The sequence below is a fragment of the Mobula birostris genome, chromosome 31, assembly GCF_030028105.1.
Source record: "Mobula birostris isolate sMobBir1 chromosome 31, sMobBir1.hap1, whole genome shotgun sequence".
In the NCBI taxonomy this organism is placed as follows: Eukaryota; Metazoa; Chordata; class Chondrichthyes; order Myliobatiformes; family Myliobatidae; genus Mobula; species Mobula birostris.
The window spans coordinates 20,326,242-20,341,910 of NC_092400.1; the positions used below are offsets into that span (position 1 = coordinate 20,326,242).

Sequence of the window (15,669 nt, forward strand, 5' to 3'; positions counted from 1 at the left end):
AGGAGGTTATTGCATTCAAACCCCACTACAGCTGTCGAGCATCCCTCATTGGTTCTAGTTTGGTCCGGAATCTCCACTTCACCTGTGAAATGGCTTTCCGGAGATCATACTTCCACCTCTTGCAGCATTCTTGATCTCCTGACTTGCCTCCGATTTGGCCCTCAGCAAATTTCGGATCTTATGGTTCATCCAGAGCTTCTGACTGGGGAAGATGCTGAATGATTTTTTGGGTCACACTCTTCTACAGCTGTTTTAATAGAGTCTGTTACAACCCTGGTGTCGTTGTGCAGGTCCTCTGATGAATGCTTGAACACGACCCAGTCCAAAGACTCAAGGCAATCCTGTAATTGTTCCTCAGCCTCCCATGACCAGAGTTGTCCTAATCTCTGGAGCTTTGCTTTTTAGGCTGTCTGTATGCAGGTAGGAGGACAGGGAAGTGATCCGAGTTACCAAAATGTGGTCTATGCAAGGAATGATAGGCATACCTTACCTTAGTGTAGCAGTGGTATAGTGTGATAGGACCTCCGGTGCTAAGTCTATACGCTGATGATAAATGGGCAGGGTTTTCTTCAAACAGGCCTGGTTGAAGCCTCCTGAATATAATTTGAAATGCATCGGGGACCGGTGATTTCTTGTCTGCAGTGTCGTGACTGCTTGCTTATAGTTGGTTGCTGGCGATACATAAACTGTGGTCACAATCACAGAGAAAAACTCTCAAAGCAAATAAAATGGTCTACATTTGATCAATACGAGTTCCAAGTTGGGGGAACACGAGTTTGACATAATTGCCATGTTGGATCACCAACAAGAACTGATAATAAAACACACGCCACTTCCCTTTGCCTTACCAGAATCTCAAATATTGTAAGAGTAGACTAAAGAAGTTGTAGCGTACTTTTTTTTTCTTGAGTGACATCTTTTGAAGCTGTTCACTGTGCTCATGATTCAACAAGTTCCCCAATTCTCAAAAACCCTCAATAATAACCATTACAATAAAAGTATCAGAAAAGCAAAGCTCAGTCAACATCTTCAAAAGTTGGCATTCTTTAGTGTACTCTATTTGAAATCAAAGATCAGTAACCAGGATATTTTGGAATACTTGTATTTCGAAGTGCGAAAAAAACAATTTTCTCAAGAATAAACAAATGCACAAGAGTAAATAGAAATGTAATCGGATAAATCTTCATCAAGAAATCAGAATCAATATTAAGAGCTTGAGATTACATTTATTTGTGGAATGGTAGACAAGTACTTTATATGGACCAGCAGGGCTTCAAAAAGCAGAAACAAAAAAAAAACAATGGCTAAGAATGTCATGCATATTAATTACATGATCAACTACACCATTTCTGAAAGGAAATATTTACAGGATTGAAAACCCTTTCATTCAAGAATGTGGCACCTTTTTCCATCAAGGATCTAAACTATCTTTATATCAGTTTGTTCAATAAAGTTCCTTTCATATTGCTGGAATAGTTAACAACTAGTTTTAGTGGAAATTAAACATACAATTCACACACATAATACAATTAATTTGATCAAGGTTGAAAAGGGAAATAAGATTGAAAGGGAAAAGGAGTGAAATTATACATATAAAAAACAGCTGACAAAAAATTAGGACTTCTTGTATTCAATCCGTTCTACTTTTACATCATCAGAAATCAGCTGGTAAACATAAGTGACTACTGTGGATGCCTGAATGTCCATTAGTACGAATGAAGGGATGATATTTCTGGAAAAGAAAACAAATTAGTTAGTCTCTATACAAACGAATCACCATTTTTCAACTATGGACAGCATGAAAATTAAATGCAAAATTGCTTTACTCAAGTTTTTAGCATCAAACCTCAGTGAAAACTGGAAATGAATGTTGTGTTCAACTTCATCAAGGCCACTATGAACAAATGAATACTAAGAAAATATTAACTATCTAACTTGGTATCTCATTAAACTATATAAGATACAAAACTGAAGTTGTCTTTGAGTTAGTTATTAAATGAACAGACCAAATTTCATTCTTGACTATGTCCATTGATATTTCATCTTATCTGTAGTATCTTCTGAATTTTGAATGAATACACTAATCCATCTACATTTTCAAGGAACAGAATGTAAGATGAAGGAAATTTCCAGTATTTCATAATTGGCTTTATTTATATGGCAATTACTGTTATACGTTCATTTTATTAGGTTCTCTTCACTAATGAAATGGGATCCATGTCAATATTGTACATTATTTCATCTTGGAAAATTCCACAGATAAATACCTTTGAAATGCCAGAACTAATTAAACACAGCAGCAATGTCCCTCAAGCTTTTCTTCTTCTCAGACAGTCCATAAAATGAGGCAGATATTGACTAATGGGGGCAGGCAGGCATGTAGTGTGGCAATTTGCTGCTTCCACAGGGCCTCTGATCTCCTGGCATATGGACTGCTGGGACTCAAATCTATCCCACATATTTTTCCATTTCAAGCACAAAATGGGCCACAGATTCCCAAGGAGGAATAAAAATATTTAGCAGCAGCAGTATAATGCAATACATAACAAAGTAAATCAATTACACTAAGTATATATATTAAATAGTTAAATTAAAAATAGTGCAAAAACAGAAATAATACACAAAAAAGTGAGATGGTGTTCAAGGGTTCAATGTCCATTTAGGAATCGGATGGCAGAGGGGAAGAAGCTGTTCCTGAATCGCTAATTGTGTGTCTTCAGGCTTCTGTACCTCCTTCCTGATGGTAACAATGAGAAGAGAGCACGTCCTGGGTGATGGGGGTCCTTAATAATGGACACCGTCTTTCTGGGGCACCACTTCCTGAAGACGTCTTGGATACTATGGAGGCTGGCACCCATGATGGAGTTCAGTATTTTTACAATTTTCTGTAGCTTCTTTCGATCCTGTCCATTTGTTGCATTTCTTCAAGGAAACTTTTACTGCCACAGATCTCTTTTTCCTTTGTCTACTTGGCAATCTTTCCCTAACAGAGCTCAGAATAGACTGTACATTTTTGAGTGTGGTAACATGGCTGCCCAACATAGTTGCCCGGGTATAGCGAAAGCCTCAGTACCAGTGTTGTCGGCCTGATTTTAGGCTGCTGCTTTCAGTGAATTTGGAAAACTGAGTGCAAGGCCTATCCTCTCACAGTTCAGTGAAAAGTGATGATGACCTAGATAACTCATTGTTGCAGCAATAGCCATTTCTGCCAGTCTTTTGTAATTTTTGACTCAGATTTCTTTTATTAATATCATTTGGCTTGCTGCAACTACCAAATTAACCCATTTAGAGTCATTGTATGAAATATTCCCTTTCTTCTACCCATTCCCATCTCCACCTTCTCTACAACTGAAAACCAACAGCTTTCTCTTGTTCCCAGTTTAGATGAGGGGGGTCTCAGATCAGTTTTGTTTCATCCCCCACACATGCTACCTTATCCGCTGAGCGTTTCAACATTTTCTGTTTTTAATTCCAAGTTTCTGGCATCTTTTTTTTGAGATTTTCTTGATACTTTCGGATGTCCACTTGAATCAGAGGATTTGCAAATCCATTTGTAAACTTTCAAAAGGTGTGCTAACTGAGCAATGTCAACATAGGTTGTTTGAATTAAAGCTTCAGTTACCAGACATTAGAAAGTCTAATGACACAGAAGAATGCAAATCTACAGTATATGAATGGTATTCATGTTTGACTAAATTGTACCTAGTAATATTAAACTGCAAGCTAGAATGGTGACTGCTTCCTTGTGGATGGGGTACTTGGAATTATCATTTTTCCTCAACTGTAGCCAAGAGCAAGATTCTTCCTTTATATGGGGAACTGATCATCTTAACACCCCCAACCCCTCCCAGAATAAACCATGACTTTATTTAAAATTTTCACACAGCAGTAGCTAGGAAATATTATGGATAACTTATTTTCATATCATTTATTTTATCCTATATCCAAATGTACTTACCCTTCCAGTGCGTTACCGGCACCTGTGGCTGAACCTGGATTGATATAGAACTTGCTCTCTTGTTCAAAGGCCTCAAACTTGTGCGTGTGTCCAGATATGAGGATATCTACATCTAGCTGCCGTTGCAGTAGAGCCAGACTAGTCATGTCTCCCCAGGGAATCACCTGGTGACCATGGATCAATCCAATTTTGAATTGCCCCACTGTTACCACCTTCTGCTCTGGATAATTCAAATTCTGAAATGAAGACAACAGTAAGTGTTTACCTGACAATCATCCTTAAATGTGAAAAGATGAATGCCAATACACACAACGTCATAATCCAGTTCTTCATCTCATTTACTTATCATGATGGAAAACTCACCAAAGAAAATGATACAAAGGATAGAAAAAGAAGAGATGATTTACTCTTTCTTGTTCTCCTCTGGATATGAACACAAACTTATTGAGAAAAATTGCAAACTCAAATATGCATGTACTATTTTGACATGTTATTCATTGCTATCTGCTTTATGATTATTAGGCAAAGAGCATGGAAAAAATGCCCAGTTCTTTTACAACCTCATTATTTTCTTTAGCCAGCTGATTGTACATACCCAACAGAGAGTTCAAAGGAAAATAATATGAAACAATTTTAACATGCCCCTAAAACTGCTTATAAATCGGTAAGTTATAATACTGTATGGAGTGTCCAGCAAGGGGTAGCCTCTCTGGTGAAAGGGTTTTCGTGTCCTCCTTGGGACAGCTCACCCACCCTTGGTCCTCACCAAACACTCACCACCTGTTGCTCCAAGTAACTATTTGCATGTGACAGTGGCCACACCCTTGTACACTGCTTGGACAGGTTAAACCTAGGTAGGGTGGTCTGTTTGCCTCAAATGCTGGTGAGATAGTGAGATAAGGATATGCCTACCCTGGTATGTGAATTCAGTTTCAGTGGACTGGGCAGATGAGATTAACAGTGAGATCCAACAGCCAGGAAGGCAGTTCTGCAGCGCTCCGTGGAGAGCGAAGGGTGTGCGAGATACCGAAGACTTCATGGCCATCCATTGCAAACAGAGAAGTCTCCAGTTCTGACGATAACTCGTACCACCAGAATAGGTTGAGAGAGTGAAACTAACCCAGTGCAACGGCCTTTTCATTTTAAAAGCTTTCCCGCACAGATTCCTATCATCATTGTTGAAATCAACGGATAACCAACATATAATACTGCAGATCTTTCCATAACGATGAGATGAGTTGTGTACTTGATAAATGTAACTTGTTAACAGCCTCTATTTATAATTTGGATATTTTGCAGGAACAATATCTGGCAGAAAAAAAGGGTATTCCATGCACTTGCACCATCCACCTGATATTAAAAAAAAGTTAGTACCGTGTTGATTTGAAAATCTTTTGTCTAGTATGATACTTATCCAGAACACTAATCCCAACAGGATCAGTGTGCAATTAGAAAACTAACATTTGAATGATATTTTAAGTACGGATTCTACAAGTTTGGTCATCGTGTTTTAGTCACAGACCGATGAAACAATTTACTAGAATCTTGCAAGGTGAAGCAATATTTTCAGGAAACAGTATACCGTATTGCACAAGGAAATTAATTAAAAACGAGAATTATTCATTGCGTATCTATTCTGTCTGAGTGCATGAATGTCAATTAAAATATAAATTGCCTACAGTTTGGATATTCCAGCCTTTCATGGGAAAACTAGTAGTTTGGTAGAGAAAACTGGGATCTTGCAATGTTCTATGATATCAGGCAAAGCAGCAGCAATAATGAAAATTAGCCTTGCTAGGTAACACATCTGTTCTACATTACAGTCAGCTGTGTTGGTTGTCCCAAGTTTCCAACGGCTGCAGAGTAGCAATTTGCTGTAATCCAGCTTCTGATCTCCCACAGACAACTCAAAGGTTAAATATTGCAACTCTGCAATACCAAAGTTAGCATATACCCACTAAACAGGAGGAGTGAAGTAGACTGAATTTAATTTATACACAGAAACCTAAATTAAGATTGGGAAGGAGGAATAGGAATTTCTGTATGTGAAAATGACGGATTGATACAGGAGTTGTAATTTTTTAAATATTTCCAATACCAACTTCTGAAAAAATGAAATGAAAAATATTTTTCCACAACTAGTGAAATGTTTTGCAGTTTTATTTTTTACCAGTAAAATATCTAAGCTTAAATGTATCAATCTTATTTCTGGCATAGCATGTATGCCAATTAATCCTACAACTTCCTGGCGTTATATTTAAATCTATGTGTGTAGATACTACAATATTATGTAATAAGGTTTACTATTGTTATAAATCCAAATCTTAGGGCAACGAGGAAAATCCAAAGCAAACAACCACTGATCATGTTAGCATGGTCCTAAACAGAATGGAGTGTTCTTAATAGTGGAACATCTTAACCATACAATTGGCAGAGATAAAACTGAAAAAGTTTTGAGAATAAATTTAGAGGGGGAAAAAAGTTGGTAAATCTCATGTGAGCAAAGGATATTGGGAATGGTGAAGGTGGAGTGTTGTGGGGGGGGGGGGTATGCGACAGGTGGCAGAGGAGTGCCAGGGTGGGGGGTGGTGCACGCGCAGGCACACCCAGCCCTGAAACACCAGGAAAGGTCATTTGATTTCAAACAATTGGTTTATTGACCATTACGTATGCATGTGCTTAAGAATTTTATCATAGTACTGTATGTCTAAGTGAGCTGATCTTTGTAACTAGAACTTGTTCATGAAAATATCACTGAAAAACATGCAGAAATGCTAAGATCTTTACTCGTAAGGGTGAAGGATATACTGTCATAATTCTGAGGTCAAATACCCATTTTACAAACTACTGAGAGAAAAGAAAAAGTTCCGTGATATACCAACAAAGAATCATTGTTTGAAGGGAGACTGACGGCATGAAAATAATTGTTTTACAAACATGATGCCATTATTTTCTTTCCCATTAATTGTTCAGAGATGATGAATTTCTATAGCAGCCAAAAACTGTGACATTTAGCATATCCCTTACCTCATCAAAGTCTCCTCTGACAATGTGGACATCTCCAGCCAGTGTTTTAAGATAATCATAGCTCTCTTTGGTGCAAAGATTTCCTGTGCACAAAATATGCTGGATTTTACCAGGTACCAACAACTTCTTGAACTTGGCTGGCAAAGTGTTACAGCGGTGAGGAATGTGAAGGTCTCCCAATACCAGCACCAACTGTAGGAAAAGTGAAAAACAAGAAGTTTTTATAAACTCTTCTAAACATGCATATTAGCAAATAGAACAGGTCAGTACATTACAGAAGGCCCTGTGGCCCATGATGTCTTTGATGCCGATTTAAAGTGCACAACTGCCTGCATGTTGACTGTATCCCTGCCTGTTCATGTGTCTGTCTAAATGCCTCTTCAAACATTATATATGATTTTATTGTAAGGTTTTAATAGTAAAATAACTATAATGAACATAATATATTGCTTCACGATGTAATTCAAAATCTAATTCCTGCCACAAATGAATAAATCACAGTGCTTACAAGGCTGCTCTTGGCAATGATTGATATCAAGTCTTTCTCATCACCTTGAATTCAAGGGTAATAGTAGAAAGAGTTCACTCTCAATAATCAGTTCCTGGTTAAGAAAGACATGCTTGGAGAAATACACAGTGGATCCTGCATACACTAGGTTAGGAAGTCAATTTTTGATGCTAAAACTTTTAGTTGTTTATATTTCACATCACCATCAGGATCAGGATTTTCCTCATGAATTTTGTATGACACTTACTTGATCAACTCATGGATATGCAGTTAACAGTCCAAAGTAGCGTTTAAGCCGTTTACTCTTTTCCAGGTCCACAAAGTTCACTTTCCAGTTTCAGCATACCGTAAAAGGTCTTTAACATTTTCTTCATCAGACAATTGCACCCCATAAACTTACAGTGAGAGCATTTAAAGTTGCCGTCAGGCTGAAGAACTTCAACACCAAGAATCTTGATTTGACAAACAGCATAGTTGAAATTGGTTGCTTCTTAATAGGACAAGCATTATCCAATTTTCTTTTTTTTTGTTAGCATTTTTCTTTTTTTAAATTTTATTTTTATTTGGATAAGGAATTCACAAGTATCATGTACTTTTTTCACACGTATAACCTTTTCCATTTTTTTATATGTATAAAACAATAATTATTTATACATTCTTAAGTACACATTGAGATGATATAAAAGGAAATTAGACACTTAAATAGATAATTATGTACAGTGGTAATTCTAATCTATTAGGCTAAGTAATGGTATTAGTTGTTAAGAAAAATAGTAATAATAGTTTCCATATATCTCTTCTGGACCACTGCTACTGGTCCAAAATGTTGTATGTAAACCTATGTAACAACCATTGTAGGTGTTTATATCCTAACTTGTTCATGCTTGCTCCTGCCCCCAGACATAATTATCCAATCCCTATGTACTTATTTACTTAATTTTATCATTTTTATCCCTTTCCCAAATCTTTTCCTTTACTTGTATTAATTCTCTATTTTCCAAAAGAAAACAAAAACAGTAAACATTTAGACTAGGGGTGCTTATGTTAGCAATATTACTGTGTTGATGAGAAGAGCAGCATAAATCATTAGGAGAGTCATCTAAAGTCTGCTCGCATTGGGGTTATATATTCAATCCATTTATTCCAGATTTGATAAAATTTTTCTTTTTGAATTCTCAGGGAGTAAGTCAACTTTTCCATTTTAAATATTTCCAAGATAATTTTGTGCCAATCTTCTAATGTAGGTGGTATTGGATTTAGCCACTTTCTAGTGATTGACTTCTTACTTGCCGCTAAGAGGGCCTGCAGCAACTTTATATCTTCCTTCTGTTCAAGAAACAATACATGCCCCAAATAGAGCGTCTCAAAGTTCAGAGGTATCTGGAACCTAAGTACCTTAACTAATGCTCTATGAATACCTTCCCAAAATAGACTTAATTTAGGGCAATCCCAGAAAATATGAAAATGATTTGCCTCCTTGGAGCCGCACCTTCTCCAACACATCACATTTGTATCTTTATATTTTTCCTGATATGGGGTCTTGAAGTATCTTATAATATTTTTCCAACAATGTTCTCTCCAAATCAAAGAATTAGTTGAGGACCACTGAAAGCTGCATATTTTCCCCCAAGCCTCCTCTGAAAGTACCAACCCCGCTTCTTTCTCCCACTTCTCTTTAATATACAATGTGTTTACATTTTTAGCATGGGAGAGTGCATTATATAATCGAGAAACTGATTTACTAGGTATTGAACTGCAAGCCGAATTCAGAATCTTGAAAAATTCTAATTCTACTGTTGATAGGTCTGTATATCTACAACTCTGGTTAACATAGTTTCATACTTGAAGGTACCTAAAAAAGTCATTGTGTTCTAGGCCATGTTTGTCCTGCAGGATTTGGAAACTTTGTAATACTCTTTTATCTATAAATGAGAGGTAGGTTGTAAGACCTTTCTTTATCCATAGTTCAAATCTTTTATCTCCTCTGTTGGGAAGGAATTCGGTATCACAAGCACACCATCTGAAGAGTTTTAACATGTTATTAATTCCACACGAATTAACCACCTGCATTATCCAATTTTCACAACTGAAAATGCAGGACTGCCCAATAAACAAAGCATCTTTTTGTACACTGAGCAGTTTCAACTTCATCTGTGGATTGATAACACTCCTTTTCAGTGTGTCAAGTGCTAAGAATGTTTTTGCATCGATATGGACCTCTCTGGACATTTAACTACCCAGAAAGGGCACATGTCCATAGTCTAAAACACATAATCCCTGATGACAACTAGTGGAGCTGGACAGGCTGAAAGATTACTGCCATCCTTCTAAAATCAATTATCATGCTAACTTTCAGGAAAGTAATTGCATGATGGCTTACGATTGACGTCAAATCATCTTGGATGTGGTCCAAAAGAATAAAAATAAGAGTTCACCAAGTTCATTCAATACCTTCATTTTACATGCTAGACCAAGACTGAACAGCCAGTTTTGAATATGATCTTAACTCCCATTTCAAGATCATTAAAAAACCTCTGAAAAACACACATAAAATCCAAAAGAATATCTACACAAGATTATTCAGTAAAACTGTCCCTATAAGTAGTCATTTTACCTATAACTAGTCCCAATATTGACTGATTAATTAACATTATTTGAGATATAGCTCTGATGGGTCCACAATCTAACTCCAGAAATAACACTAATCACACCAAAAACATCTGATAGCTAATGGATGCATCTTCCTTGACTGGTATTGGAAAACATGGCAGAAATATTTATGTACATAAAGATATTAAATTCAATTTACTAACATTAATTATTCCCAAAAAATGCAATTTAGCAAAATCACATTTAAATACCACTATGTAAAAGATTTTTAAAATAATGAAATAAACATTGCTGATAATAAGGCCATAAAGATACAAGAGCAGAATTAGGCCATTTGGCCTATCAAATCTGCTCCAGCATTTCATCATGGCTAATCCAATTTTCCTCTCAGCCCCAATCTCCTGCCTTCTTCCCGTATCCCTTCATGCTCTGACCAATCAAGAATCTATCAATCTCTGCCTTCAGTATACCTACAGACTTTGCCTCCACAGTTGTCTGTAGCAATGAATTCCATAGATTTACCACTCTCTGGCTAGACAAATTCCTCCTCATCCCCCTTCTAAAAGGATACCCCTCTGTTCACAGCCTCTATTCTGAGGCCGTGTCCTCTGGTCTTAGACTCTCCCACCATAAGAAACATCCTCTTCACATCCACAATATCAAGTCCTTTCACCATCCGATAGGTTTCAATCAACAACACCAACTATTAACAAGGTAACTACAGTAGTGTCAACATGAAACCAATAATACCTTACGTATGGGGTGTTAAATTAAATTCCCCTGACCTTGTAATAGCTCTGTTTACACGTGTAACTTTCAATTATTTAGCAATTAATTTTAAGCAGACAGGAAAGCTTACTTCCCCCAAAGCATTACGGAGGGGGTTAAGAGGCCTACAATGATACTTCATTTTACTTCCTGCAGCATAAAAAGGCATATTCTACAAGGTTTCAAGCCTTAACCTTTTTTATGCCATGGACCAACATTTAAGCAAGGGGTCTGCGGACCCCACGTTGGGAGCCCCAGTTTTAAGTCAGGTCAAACTACGGAATATGTTCCGCTTAAACGGTAAACAAAACAATTAAACATTTTAAATTGGTCATACTTTAATGGATATTCCTGATTAATAAAATAGCATGACAATTCAATTATTTTTTCCAACACCGAAGACATACAGTCGTTTAATAAAATCGCATTATCAGGGACTGACTATTGCACAGATCATTCATAGAACATAGGAAGAAGGGGAGGCACCCGGGCTGTCGCTGCTGGATGGTACCACCGCCACTTGCCTGTACAGCCCCTACCCCCGAGCAGAGGCTCGTCTAGTCCAGCTGACAGGCATCATGTGACTGCCCCAAACTCACTTGCAGGCCCTAGACACCAACCACCGCCCCTGGACAATTTCAAACTCTCTGCTCCAACATTAGGCACGTTAAAAGATCCAACGCGTTGTTGTTTATCAAGACAACCAGACAAAAGAAAAACAAACGACAGCACTGCAACGCGCGGCTCCCGAGCTCCGTAAACTCACCATTTTCCAAGCGTAAGGACGAAGACCAGCTTCTGAATGAACAAACGCAACACCTAGTGCAGGGGCAACCAATCAAATTGCAGATTAGGAACCGGTCCCGACGGCGCTGCCAACAGGACAATCTTTGAAATTAGAATTTATTGTTTTGAATTTTAAATTTCTTTTGCTTAGGGTTTGAATGACACAAGTGATGGTAGTGTCAGTTGAATTATTTTTTTCTAAAGATGCTGGAAATCTAAAATAAATATACTGGCAAAATATTCAGCTGCTATTTTGTTTGTTTCTTGCATTTCAGTTTCTCTATAACATAATTTCCCTTTATGTCTTCACCATTTGTAGTGTCCAATTGCATTTTACAGCACTCTTCATCTGTAGGAAGACTTGTCAAAGTACTTTATATTGAAAAGGAAATTAATGCCAAGCAGAAAACGAAGTGAAGAAACTGAGAGCTCCGGGTTTGGGATAAAGCATAAAGATTGAGTTTATTCAATTTCAGTTTGGGGTTAGGAAAGACGTGGGACTAATCGGTGAATTTCTGATATTGTTGAACTGACATGATTGAACAAGGGTGGTGTTGTTTGGTTGTATTTGGAAATCAAATAAAGTGGGATAAATTTGAAAGAGGGATTGAAATTTTATACAAATTTAGATAGGCACAGATTGACAAAAATATATATCTTTTAGTATGCCATGATGTCTCAATTACAGATAGTACTATAATCTATTGCCATTTTATGAGGCATTGATCTTAATGCCAATCAGCTGCTCTTTGAGGGACTGGAACCTTTTGAAGTTAATGTAGATCTCAAAGTTGATATGCAGCACTCACAGTGATACTTGCACAGTTGATGGCATCTTACACTATCTAATCCTGGTAAAGTTGTGTGCTTCCTAACTCTCCCTAATAAAATGGAATTAAAGCGGTGCCTCAGGAAGGTGGCATCCATCATTAAGGATCCCCAACACCCAGGACATGTCCTCTTCACACTGTTACCATCAGGAAGGAGGTACAGAAGCCTGAAGGCACCCACTCAATGATTCAGGAACAGCTTCTTCCCTTGTGCCATCCAATGTCTGAATGGACATTGAACCCATTGTGGTAAACCATGTATATAGGTTGTAACTGGGTTACCTGTCTGGACATGCCTGGACACGCCCCTCTGCTGACTGCTCCTGTGGCTCCTCCCACAGACCCCTGAATAAAGGCGATTGTGTCATTGCTCCTGCCACAGTCCAGGACAGACATACAGAATGGATGTGGATCCATTTTACTGTTAATAAAAGCCTTTCAGTATTTAATTCCAGTCTTTTGGAGTAATTGATAGTGCATCACACATGAACACTACCTCACTACTTTTTACATTATTTGCACTAGAGATATATATACTTAATGTAAGTCAGTTTTTCCTGCATATTTGTTTACTGTGTATTTCATTGTACTGCTGCCGTAAAGTTAACAAATTTCACGACACATGCCAGTGATATTAAATCTAAGTTTGATTCTGAAAATAAGTCACATCTGTTGGAATGGAGAATATAAGACAAAATGCATGATACTGTAAGGTGTCATGCTCACCCTGACAACCAATGGCAATGTGATATTTGCCCTCCTGGGAAACATTTCTTCCAACTAAGAATGAAAAGACTTCAGTTACATTTTCCATATTGGAGGCGCAATAAAGAGTTGGTCTTGATACACAGAAATGTAAGGAGATGGCAAATGGCCTGCAGTTCATACTCCAACTATGAAATAATCTGTTTGCACTTTGCTGAGTGGGAAGGGTCACTCATTTGGAGAAACTTTGAAGGTGCGATTATTTTAGTTTTCTTTTTTCACTGCTTCATCCTGCCTAACATTCTCAAGGCCTTTTTGTTTTGCACACAGCAGCTGGCAATATGGGGCTTCAGGAAACAGTATGTGCTGTCCATGTTTGTGAGAAGGTTCTTGTTTGTGGTAGTTGTTCATGTGAAAGTTCTTCCAATGATACAGACATTAAGAAGGACATTCAGTCTTCTCCCCAGCATTCTAGTGTATTCTTAATGCTATCAGTTGCTTTGAGTCACCTCATCCTGTCTGATGCCAAATAGGATTTCTACCTTGTTTAATTGGCATTAAATTGAACAAGGTAGGTACCCCGTTGCTGCCTGTAAAGAGTTTGTACATTCTTCCCGTGACTGCATGGGTTTCCTCTGGGTGCTCCGGTTTCCTCCCACAGTCCAAATACATTGGTAGGTTAATCAGTCATTGTAAGTTGTCTCATGATTTAAGTTGGGGGATTTCTGGGCTGCACGGCTTGAAGGGCATTCTGTGCTGTATCTCAATAAATAAAAATAAATAAATAAATAAATAAATGCAAACTTTCTACCCTTTGCTTGTCAGATGCTGAATATCATCTCCACTTTCTGCATCTCATCTTGCGTGAGTTATCAGCTCCCGGCATAGTATAAACATTCCAACGTCAGAAAGTGGTGACACACTGATAGTTCCTGATCAATTTGAAATTTGGTAATTTATTCGTTTCCAATGAGGCAGAACTATCAATCGGAGGAAGTTCTTTCTGTGCAGACTGTTGCAGAATGATCTGTTGATTCCCTCTATCTCGGATTCTGCCAGGCAATCCTTTACTCGAGAGCTGGAATGAATCGGTTCACTGTATTCAACGTGCTGCTTATTTTGTCAATTATGTTGGCTGGAAATGGTTTTGTACGGAGGAGATATTTCCATCCCTAATGAGATGGTGGGATCGCAGGTATGTACTCCAGACAATGTCTTCCCATTCACACCACAGAATTCCAACACTACTTCAGGAGACTTTAGCATTCAATACTGCACAAGTTGAGTGTGGAATTAAACATTTGGTTAATTTTCTGAGGCAAAAGATAAAAACAGTTATGATTAATAGCATAAGGCTTATCTTCAAAACAGTTCCCACAGTCAACTACCTCCCTTGATCCCCAGTCTCATTCTTTATTTGATCAGAGGATCATCTGATCTTTTCACTGCTAAATCAAAGCACATTAAATGACATATCAAAGGCACACTGCACAATCAATACTTCCCCAGCTGTAGCATTTACCTTTGATGTGTCTTTAGTCCTGCCTACAATCTTAGTAGTATAATTTAGACGCAACATATTTGAAGTAGCCGGGAATTGATAATGCCCATTTTTATTCTCTGTACTGAGAGCGTGGGTAGATAATTTTTGAAATACTTCAGTTGGCAGTTGAAAAAAAACAAATTGAAGTTTATGCCCCAGCTTCAAAAATAGAGAAAAAAACACGTCAAAGAGCGTAAAAATTACAAATGTCGATCTATTGCACATCTGGTATTGGAAATGGACCAAAAGCCAGATGTTACATTGAGGGAAATTGGATTTAATAACGTGTGAATGAAATAACACTACAAAGTGCAGACACGTCGTGTACCTGGTTGTTCATCCTTCGTGAATTTATTTTAATTCCTTACAACGTGTTTGATAAATTGGTACCTAACTGACTAGTCTAATGGCGGAAAGCAACCCGCGGAGGGAGGGGTGTACAGGAATACTGTCGTTTCATTCCGCGTGGAGTTAGGGTAGGGGTGGGTTTTGGAGTGGATTGTCGCAAGCCATGAGGGCCTGGGCCAGCTGATGAGCCCGCTGACCGGCGACATGCCGAACCCGGCCTCACCCTGTGGTGAAGTCCAGTCGACGCTCGAAGCCCGTTGCCGGGCAGATGGCGCGAAAGTCCGAGCGTCCATCACGCCCGTCGTCTCCCTGAACGGTATCCCGGGACCAGGGAAAATGCTCATGTGCTGCATAGAGAAAATACAACTCCTCATTTAAGATTATTATTTCAAAACCATTTTACTGTCTCACTTGTTAAAATCAAGCGTGATTTGCGTTAGTGACGGGTGAAACCAGATAAGGACATTACCATGAAATGCATCATTCCCGCAAACAACCTGAGAGGTAGTTTCTAAACATTCAGATTTTTTTATTAATGTAACCGATATCTATGTTTTAACGGCATATTTAGTCAGTTTACCTTTAT

The 15,669-nt window shown here is 38.1% G+C and overlaps 1 protein-coding gene across 1 annotated transcript; it reads right to left on the bottom strand.

Annotated features, from left to right (window-relative positions):
• Positions 1 to 1,206: 1,206 nt before the first annotated feature.
• On the bottom strand, positions 1,207 to 11,696 carry vps29 (VPS29 retromer complex component). Its single transcript, XM_072247946.1, has 4 exons — positions 11,638 to 11,696; positions 6,986 to 7,177; positions 3,959 to 4,194; positions 1,207 to 1,732 (listed from the first exon to the last, which is right to left on the bottom strand). Exons 1-4 carry the CDS (start codon positions 11,638 to 11,640, stop codon positions 1,615 to 1,617), a joined length of 549 nt encoding a protein of 182 aa, XP_072104047.1. The 5' UTR covers positions 11,641 to 11,696; the 3' UTR covers positions 1,207 to 1,614.
• Positions 11,697 to 15,669: the final 3,973 nt, after the last annotated feature.

Excerpts from the sequence above, each read along its gene's own strand:
- vps29 (XM_072247946.1), bottom strand. Across the intron at positions 4,195-6,985 it reads TCAGAGGAGACTTTGATGAG|AATTTGAATTATCCAGAGCA; the intron begins GTAAGGGATATG and ends TCTTCATTTCAG. Across the intron at positions 1,733-3,958 it reads GCCGGTAACGCACTGGAAGG|AAATATCATCCCTTCATTCG; the intron begins GTAAGTACATTT and ends TTTCTTTTCCAG.